This window comes from Rhamphochromis longiceps, linkage group LG23, assembly GCF_057381845.1.
Source record: "Rhamphochromis longiceps isolate RC_006_pf linkage group LG23, R_longiceps_female_GT1.1, whole genome shotgun sequence".
Taxonomy (NCBI): Eukaryota; Metazoa; Chordata; class Actinopteri; order Cichliformes; family Cichlidae; genus Rhamphochromis; species Rhamphochromis longiceps.
The window spans coordinates 9688344-9698664 of record NC_140578.1 but is presented as its reverse complement, the minus strand read 5'-3'; the positions used below and the strand labels follow the sequence as shown (position 1 = coordinate 9698664).

At 41.5% G+C, this 10321-nt stretch overlaps 1 protein-coding gene across 2 annotated transcripts; it reads left to right on the top strand.

Moving 5' to 3' along the window:
• The first annotated feature begins 1008 nt into the window (after positions 1–1008).
• Positions 1009–10237, top strand: traf3ip2l (TRAF3 interacting protein 2-like). 2 transcript variants are annotated; one of them, XM_085397871.1, is made up of 10 exons: positions 1009–2736; positions 4343–4441; positions 4615–5258; positions 5339–5381; positions 5493–5557; positions 5638–5735; positions 6250–6318; positions 6529–6645; positions 6771–6845; positions 6953–10237. In XM_085397871.1, exons 2-10 carry the CDS (start codon positions 4377–4379, stop codon positions 7097–7099), a joined length of 1323 nt encoding a protein of 440 aa, XP_085253997.1. In that variant the 5' UTR covers positions 1009–2736; positions 4343–4376; the 3' UTR covers positions 7100–10237. The 2 variants fall into 2 exon arrangements, with proteins under 2 accessions (XP_085253997.1, XP_085253996.1); XM_085397870.1 differs by having other exon boundaries at positions 4340–4441.
• The last annotated feature ends 84 nt before the right edge of the window (positions 10238–10321 follow it).

Below are 10321 nucleotides of genomic sequence, written 5' to 3'. Positions count from 1 at the left end.
GGAAAAAAATGTCAGAGTGGAAAAAACAGCTCTCTGCACTGGAGCTTTGCTTTCTCTGTACTTAAGCACTGTGAAAATTGTGGTACCTACAGCAGGAGTGCTGTCAGGACACGCCCATACATGGCGATTGATATCATATGAAATGCGATACCATAACATAAATACATGTAAACAATCGCTAATCAAATTTGATTAAAAAAACACTTCTGTTTTGAAGTTTATCCCCAAATAAGTAGGTTTAAGTTATTATGAAATCTATTCTTCTGTTGCAGAATTCTCATAGTTTTGTATTCAGAATTTTATTCTTCTTATAATTTGCAAACAGCTACAGTCTCAGAGATACATAGTGTCTGCCATGATGCAAATACTGCAGCAGGATGGGCCTCTCAGAATACTACCCAAACCACAACCTTTTACTAAACCTAACCAAAAAAACAAGTGAAAGCAAAACTGAACAGGATAGGAACTGCAGTCTGCATGTTTACAGTCTTGTGATCTATACCCCACCCCCCATCATGCCTGCCTATTTACATAAACTTTAAAGCAGGTGTAAACACACCAATGAGACAAACAGGACCAGATTTAAGCATATGGATGCATCACCTTTCTGCACTCTCAAGTCTTAGGGTTATTAGTATAGTACAAACATATGATTTATGAGAAAAATTACTTCTGTAGCGATTTACAAAACATTTGCTATTAGCTGAAACTGACCACCATTAGAGATCAGCCGTTCCCAAAGTCAAATATCAAAGCCAAAACGTGGCCCTCTTTTAATTCTTAAGTTTTAACAGCAAGTTTTAGGATCATCTGGTCCTTCTCGGGTGTTAAGATTAATTAAATACAACCTCAGATGAACAGCAAAACATGACGTGTTACACGCTGACATTATTTATCTAACAGACTAAACCAAAATGCAGAAGCACTGTGTGAAAAACTAAGTAGACGCCATGCTTCTAAAACCACCCTCAGCAGCCATAAGTTGAAGTCATTGTTTTCTGTGTAACATTTTCAGCCTCTCACATCGCTGTGGAGGAATTTCGACTCTTTGACCTTGATTCTTTTCTTTTTTTCTCTTGTAGGTTTGTTGCTATGCAGACAGTTGGTATGAGGTGTTTGCACTGATATGCTGTGATTGGTTTTCACCAAAACGTGGCAATGTGCATTTTGAATGCACATCGCCTCATGATGAAAACACCCAACTGCAAATAAATAAACAGTTTATTAATAATACATTTTCAGATGATGATGATAAGATGCCAATTAACAATCTATGAAGAACATAAAAAAATCTAACTGTGGGACCAGATTAACGTTAGAGAAAATAGTTAATCTGCTGATTTAGTGCAGAGAGGTGTAAATATTTTAATTTGAATGAATTATCTCACGGCTGAGTGCTGCTCTTTATTTGTAAGGTGAATTGAGCTTTGAAAGTTTTTGATATTTTCATTTTTATTGCACAAAAGGACGAGAGCGCAACGGTAAAGCGTTAAGTGCATCCAGAACAAAAACAACAGCGATATGATGCTAACGGCAAGATAGCCAAGAATAGCCAGAGTCATGTTATAGCTGAGTGAATGCCGACCCCAGCCCAACAAACAGATGAGCACTCAGGCTGGAGCCAGTGTTCGTGTTTCTTCAGTCGAATCACTGTAGCGATTGCTTTGAAGTCTCTGTGCTGGTTTTGAACTTTGTGCTGTGGGCTTTTTGTTCATACCTAAATCTAAGAGAAAATCATATGTGTGTACTGATTAGGACAGGGATTTGTGTTGGTGTGTGGGGCTGTAGCCTCAGGTTTATATTTTTGAATGGTGATTGTGAGACGGTGTTAAGTACATTACTTAATTACTCAAGTTACATACTGCATTACTTTTAAGAAAAGTAGTCTGTAATTTGTGTAATATGTTACTTCCTGAGTAGTTAATCCAACACTGATCACAACAAAGAGGGGAAATAGCTTCAGCAGTCACTAACATTTGACCCACAGCATAGAGTTCATTTGCATGCATGTAATGTCTTTGATATGCTGCTTAGCGATGGCGGCGACTCTCAAAGCAGAGCCAGTGGAAACCCAGTGAGAATCAATAAGTGATATGGAATCGCTGAATTCTTATTAATTCCCATCCCTACTTATCATTTTCAACTTGAAGACTCAGGTTACATTATTAAGGCGTGGCACTTTTTTATAAGGAGCCACAAATAAAAAAATAAAAAATAATTCAGCTCTTCATCCTCTCTTTCCAAATATGATCACTCACCAGCTGACACTGCTTTTAAATGTAGGGTCCAAAACCAACAGGTCACATTAAACAGTGGCTACCTCCATCTTTTCAATACAGTCTGTGGATCAGGAGGTTTAATGACTACATGTAAATCAATTAGTAAACTCTGTGTGTGTGTGTGTGTGTGTGTGTGTGTGTGTGTGTGTGTGTGTGTGTGTGTGTGTGTGTGTGGGGAGGAAGTCTATTGGGTGAAGGTGGAGTTTTTGGGGTGGGCGGTGCAGCTCGGCAGAACGCTAAAGATCAAACTGGCTCCGGTCTGTGCGTCAGTGTCTTTCATGTGTCTCGCGGAGACGTGGGTAAAAAGGACAATTATTACTGAGGCTCGAGCTCTTCTTTCGTTAATTAATATTTCTCTGAGACTCTTCGAGGACCGTTTTCCCCTTTGAGGTGTTCCTGTGTTTCCACGCCGCGGCTCAGTGACCTGAAGGAGGCTTGATGAGTGGAAGCAGCGTCGGTGAGTTGAGTTATTACGCTTACACAACACGTTACCTGGTCACGCGCTTTACAAACCACCTCACGCTTATCACACCTTAAATATATATATATATATATATATAGATATATAGATATAGATATATAGATATATATAGATATAGATATATAGATATATATATATAGATATATATATTAATAGTTTGTTATTTAGTTTTCTCTTTGTCTTTGAGCATTTTTCTTCTTTCTTTAAGCTCAGACAGAAGTGAAAGTCACGGCAGATTGTACTACAGCTAATTTAACGCTCGTAGTGATGTGAAAATTGAAAGTGTGATTATTGGAACGCTGTGTGTGTGTGTGTGTGTGTGTGTGTTTATGCTTTATGTTGAACCGCAGGAAGTCAGCCTGAAATTTAAGCAGACGAAGAAATATCTGGGTCAGCGTCAGTGGAAAGTGCAAACTGCGACCACAGATCGGCTTTTAATGAGTGTGATTTACATTTACGGGAACTATCAGGGGTGTGTTGGAAGACAAACCCACCTAAAACGAGGTTACACGGCTTCTCTGTGGAGAAAGTCAGTGGAAAAATGAACGGTGACCCTAAAAAACGATCTAAGGGGATGCGATAGACTTTTTTTTTCTCTTTAATTCACTGAAAGCAGTTTTCATGGAAGTTTGAGCGCTTTAAAAACAAAACACAAAAAGACATCGGGAAGACCTCTGAAATCCCAGAGGCAAGTTTTACATTTTAAAATGTTTGTGGTTTGATTTCTCCGGTAAATGAGAACCATCATTTCCTTATTCCCACATGTGCGTTTCCTGATGTGTTGACCATTAAACATTTAGAGAAAAGTCCCCTGTGTGGGAGGCACGTTTCTTGCAAATCAAGTCAAAAAGACACCGAGTGTGGGCAGATATCAGAAGTGCTTTATGAGTTTGTTCACCTCGAATAAAAGTGGTCCCGAGTTGACTGAGCTGGGTTTATTATAATAAAACGTCCAAACAGGATTAAAAAAAATAATCCGACCTCCGTCTACTAACTACTACTGTAATATTATAGAAATGACAAAACAATCACACAAGAGAAAGTGTAATTTATTTACACAGCCTGCCTCACCAAGAGTGTTTCTGCAGGTATTATTATTATTAATAATAATAATAATAATGTATACTTTATTGATCCCCGTGGGGAAATTATTCTCTCTGCATTTAACCCGTTCACTCAGTGAAGCAGTCGGCAGCCACCAATCCAGCGCCCGGGGAGCAGTGTGTAGGGACTGTACCTTGCTCAGGGGTACCTCAGGGTAGCCGTTCAGTGGATTTGAACCCCCGACCTTCCGATCATGAGGTGACCACGCCCCATGGGGGGACCACGCTACCTACTGTGCACTGTGTGGAGTTTGCAGTAATGTAGGGCCGTTCATAAATTTGGCTTTAACAGCTCATCAGCTCTGTTTCTTTAAATATGTCAACTAAATATATCAACTTTGATCTGGATGTTAATCACAACATGTACTGCCGTTCATCTTGTCTCACAGACAAGGGACTGTTTACACCTCCTGTTCACATCATAATTTCACATTTTCGGGTTCTTTAAATACCCACGTGTGTGTTTTTATCTCCAGCAGAATTTCATGTGCATCTCAAACCCCACACACATGGATGTCAGGAGGAAAAGGTCCAATGATGCTGCCCACGTCGGTCTACTCGGTTTCAACAACTACTAGGTGAGAGAAACACTGCACGCATCCCAGCGCCTTTCTGCTGTGCTTTCACTTGAAAGTCACAGAGGATATCACACTTGATAAGAGCTGATAAAGTGCGTGAAACAGAAGTTCCACTAAAGTCAGACTGAAATTAATTTGCCTTCCCCCGTTTTGGTAAATGTTCCGGCTCACAGTCACATCAGCCACCTGGTCAGTCACCGCAACACACCTGAAGAAGACGATGAAACCATGAGTGCAGAGCTGAGAGACCCCAGCATTCTTTCCAAACCGGAGTCCGCCTCCGACCCTCTGGGCCACCACCCTCTTTCAGACCGTGATGGCTCTCTGTTCGGCAAGCAGAGCCTGGACACAGAGGAGCACAAGCACATTAGGATCTTCCCCCAGTCCAGCTTCTGCCCATCCCAGCCCTCTCGCAGCTTGCCAGCTGGGTACAGCCCCCAAACTCCTTTCCCGAGCCAGGCATACAGCGGCTGGCTCCACCCGAGTTTCGCCAGCAGTTGGTCGGGATATCCCAACAGCCTGCCGTCCTGTCTGAGCCAGAAAGATTACTCCAGCTGTTCTGGAGAGAGCTGCCTCTCCAGATGCAAGTTCCTGTCCCTCCCCGGCACTCACAGCAGCATGGGCAGCTTAGAGCAGCCTCTCTCTCTGCGCTCCAACCCGCCTTCAGCCAACCTGTACCACCACACGTTATCGCCATACTCGTGTGCACCACAGGGGCCCGCCTGCTGTGCTCAGTGCCCTGCAGACGCCTTCAACAGGGAGCCTATGGTCAACAAGCATCCCTGGCCTGAGTACCACCCAGCTTACCGCCAGTACTGTAAGTTTGCCGGACCCTTTTTTAACCTTTAAACCACGCACAGACCGCAGCCGGTATTTATTTTGTCTGTACTGCTGCAGATGCAGGTGACTGCAGAGTTCCTGCAGGTGGATTCACACAGATGTGAGTTTTGATTTTTTTATTTATTTATTTTTTTAAAAATTACAATTAAATTCTTTCTCACTCTGTTGCTTGTTTCTGCTATTAAAATATTTTTTTTTTAACTACATACAGCGGACACAACGTTCCAGTCAAAGAGAAGCGCCCTCCTTGCAGCGCGCCGCTGTCTCTGGAGCAGAGTGAGTGCTCACGAGCAGATCAGACGCCTGGTCCTGTTGTCAGACGATCCCGCCTCTGAAAAAGTTTGTTTTTGTTGCAGGGCGTGTCTTCGTCACTTACGAAGCAGACAACGACAAGCATGTCAACGAGATCATCAAATTTGTGGCTCTGCTGCGGCACAACGGCTTTGACACGCACGTACGTGCAGCTTTTAGTCTTTTTGTGTGTTTTGTTTGAGCAACTTAAAATGTCAGGAGCTGGAAAAAAAACAGTTAAAATTCAGCTGGCTAGATTTTAACAAACATTTTAAAAAACTTTGTCATTGTAATACTAAAGTTACAAATTTAGGTGCAATTATTATAAATATAGTATATAATAAATAGCTTATTAAATAGCTTACTGTATATCCATTTAAACAAGTGATTTTTGAACTAAATTGTGATTCCTGCCTATTTTTGTAATTTCCTCCCAGAGTGAATGCTGGATGCTACAGATGAACTTTTAGTCTAGACTCTCATCAGCTCATCACGTTACATATTTCTTGCTTTCATTTTGTTGGTGACTCTGAGTTTCTGTTAATATCTTACAAGTTATTGCGTGTTATTTGTCAGCTTGTCCTGTTAACTGGCTTTACACAATTAAAATGTATAAAGAATTTGTGTGTTTTCTGCGCAGGGTTAAACTGTCTGACTCGCAGCTTTGCTTGTTTCAGATCGACATTTTCGAGCAGCAGTTCAGAAGCATAAGCAAGATTGACTTCATGGAGCGATACCTGAGTGAGGTAAAAAAAAAAAAAAAAAGCAAACTGTCGGTGAAATTCTTTCATGATGATCAAATGGAATGAAAACAATTTAAATTGAGTAATCTGCCTACAGAGGAAGTCATTTTCACATCTAGGAACTCAAGACGTTCTGCAAGTGTGAACTTGTTGCATGAAGAAGTTTGATAGCTGCAGTAGCTTACTGCCAGTTGTAATTTTCTCTTGTCTTAGAAAGAGTATCTCATCATCATCATCATCAGCCCCAAGTACTACGAGACGGTGACCGCTTCCCCTGCTGGCCTGGAGAGCGACGAGAGGACCTACAACACGGTTTACATACATAAACAGGTGAGCGACCTGAATGTGGTCCAAACGAAGACTGAAATAATCTTAACGAGAGCGAAAAACTGCGTGCTCTCATCGCCGCTGTGAAATCAAATTGTGTATGTGGTTTTCCTGTGTGTGTCACTCAGCTGCAGAATGAATTCATCCAGAATGGAAGCAAGAATTTCAGGTTCATTCCTATCCTGTTCCCCGGGGCTAAAAAGGTAATTTTCACATGTCTTCCTGAGTGAGATCGCGCCACTGATTCCACCCACCACCCAGTCTCACACCCTGTTTTGTTTCTTGTTGTTTTGTTTGAATGTATAATCAGTGCCACGTGCCTAACTGGCTCCAGAACACACATGTATATGGATGGCCACGTGATCGGGATGACATCCTGCGGCGGCTGATGAGGGTCGAGAAGTACAACCCACCTCCTATCGGGGAGCTTCCGACCATAGTCTCCATCCCCATTTAAAAAAACTCTGAGCTGGATTCACAGACTGGACTTAAATCTTATTGGCTGTTGGTCATTAAGGAGGTGGACAGAGTGATGAGGTGCTTTTGTGAACAGACAGATGTTGTGTGTTTAAATTAACATATAGAGAAGTGCCAGTGTTGGTCTGAGATAGACGTGCAGACTCAGGCTTTTTTTTTTTTTTTTTAAATATATATATCTTTGCCGTTGTGCATCATGCTGTATGTGCACTGGTGCTACTCCACCTCGTGTTTTTTGTTTGTTTTGTTTTTGTTGTTTTGTTGTTGTTTTTTAAAGGGGGTCTATTATCATTCCCAGCCCAAGATAATGTTACTCTTGGAATCGGGAGCTTTGCCTGATTCACAGATCAAAGCAATCCTTATTCACCGTACAGCTGCAGAGACCGAGGAGAGTGCAAGCCATGTTGTTTTGTTAAAGCTACAGTTTGCACATGTCGCCTGAATGCGTCGTGTGCAGGTAATCACGAAGTTGCGTTTTTGAAAAGAACACAGCTGTGAGGACACAGTCTCTGGATGTGAGTGTGCAGAACAGTGTGTGCGTGCAAAAAACAAATTAAATTTGAGAACTGTTTGAGGAAAGCTTTCGTTTTCACATCTCGAGCACCTACGTTGGACTTAAACTGAGGGTGTGCCTCCTAGTAGTTGATGGTTACACTTGATTTATAGGACTAGTAAATTGCTCCTCAATAATGTACGCTTCACGCAGAGCACAGCAGGGAAAACGCTGATAGCAGAACAGGTTTCAACCCCAACTTTAGCACTGCTTTCACTCAGGGCCCAACAATACCAGACCTGGTTCAACCTGGTTTCACCTGGTTGAACATTGGTCAAGCTGGGCGAACAGTAGATACACGGGTTCAACAGCCTGGGATTTACTTTATGTATATACACTGATCTCCTTGTACATGTTTATATTAAACATCTCAAACTGGAGCGATCTACAGTACTGTGCAAAAGTCTTGAGTCACTGCTCATTTTTTAAAATACATTATCACCTTTATTCTCCAACATAGCCTAAACTCTCTGAGACGAACCTTCTGGTAATTTTCTCCAGGCTTCATTCAAAGCTGTTTTTTGAATGTCGGCTGCCTTTTGTTCTGTTCTCTGTCAAGATCACACTTCAATAATGTTGACGTCCGGGCTTCATGACTAACAGTGTTGCGTGTTGGTTTTTTTGTCTTTTCTGTCCGGATTTGCTTTTAGCAGATTGACAGTGGTCTCATACACAATGTCAATCAGAGGAAAGTATTGGATGGTGGATCAAAACCTGATGGTACTTTCAGCATTCCTAAGACCATGAATTTTGACAAGATTCCCCACCATGTTTTACAGATGACCGCTATTGGCCCCTGATCTCATCCTTATGGACTGACCGTGATTTAAACCAAAAATTTTCCAATTTGAATTTGTTACCACTGATTCTTCGCTCCAGTTCTCGCGTAATTTCGCATACTTCTTTTTCCCTTCCTTACAAATGGCTTCTTCACAGCCTTTCACTGAGACCACTTCTGATGAGGGAATCACCTTGTTGATGTAAACTTACTATTCTATGTCTATCAAACTGTGTTAGCTTTGGCTTTTTTCATATAATAAACAAAAGACACGGAAATACAGCATCCAACTGGCAGACTTGCAAAAGCACCAAGAGATACAATTTAAAAAGAACTTCTTTGCAAAGTTGTATTATGTAAAAACACAACACTGGTTCATCCCTTGAGTTAGGTGCCTTTTTTGTGCTCTGGTGATAAGTAGGTGACTGAGTGGCTTAACTAACAAAAGAAGTTCCTCTGAAAATGGACAGGTACGGGGACTGGGCTGAAAGCTCAAGTCTACTTAAAGTCTGGCTCCCTGGATGTGAAGAAATGAAGTGTGGCTCAGGCCTTTTACACAGTACTGCATGTGACAGAAATTTAGGCAAAACATAATAGTTCCCCTTTAATTTTAAAGCCTGAAAACACAGATTCGTGAATGTTTGTTTGTTTTACTGGACATCTCCTACACGTCACTACAAACAGATGTATATGTGTTTGAGTGGAACAGCAGGGCTCTCACTTACGATGTGCAAACATTGACCCAGATACTATATTCTCTCAGCCTTTATGACCTATTACAGGTGCCTGTTCATTTTGAACAGCTGCTCAACTGGACGCATAACACAGTGGTTTGTCATCGTGTTTTCTTATATTGTGTGTGGTTCGTATTGTTTAAAGAGAATGCAGGTGCGGGTAAAAATGGTTTGTGGCTTTTGTATTTGCATTTATACCTCTCTGTAAGCTGCACCCGAATTCATTTTCTCTAACCCACTTTTGTTAATTTATGTTCCAACTAAGTTATTCTTAAAAAGTTTTAGCAATTATTTTTTTCTGTATGAGCGTTAAAGTGTGTTGTCGTCCCCCCTAGCATCTAACCTTTTGTACTGAATACAACAAAAAGAGCAGGGGGGTAATCTGGTGTTTTTCATGTTCCTTCTGCATTGGAAACTATTCTCAGGGGATCCTTGATGCTATGTTACAATAAAAGTGTTGAATGACTGAAAAGTGTGTTGGCCCACATCAGACTTGCCCCCGAGCTGTCCTCTGAAAAATGCACAAGCGTTTGTAAAATTGGCCCCAAAAAATACAGACAAGCAGAGGCACGCTCCTGGGCTTCGTGGGGCCTCTACAAAAAGCAAGCTGAATTTTTCGGTTTAGAGACGAACCATGAGAACTTTAAGGTTTGATTGCAGATGTGTCAACACGTCGCTGCCTCTGATGCCTCCATGAGAAATCCAACTGAGTCGCTTTGTCTGCTAACGAAACCTCTGAAGCGGCGCTGCAGTCGAATTACATCTGCTGCCTCTCCTTGCGTTATGAAAAAACTTCAACAGGATGTTGTATAAAGATAATTAGCTGACACAGCTGCCTGCTTCGACTGTGGTACGGTTTCTCAAGAATCTGCAAATTTAGACTCAAATGGGTCATCGGAGGCTGGCTGTGGTTAGAGAAAAATCTTGTGTAATGCTGTGACACATTTAAAGAAAGCGCCTGCGTGTGCAGAATATGACACCACCTCCATCCTCGCACAGGTTGAATAAATACATTAAAATCCTGCTTTTTGCACAACTGATTACAAGCGAGATACAGATTAATGGTTTTATCTTCACAAGAGGTAACACTGCAGATGTTCATACATTAAGAAAAAAATCTGAATACAGTGTTTCATA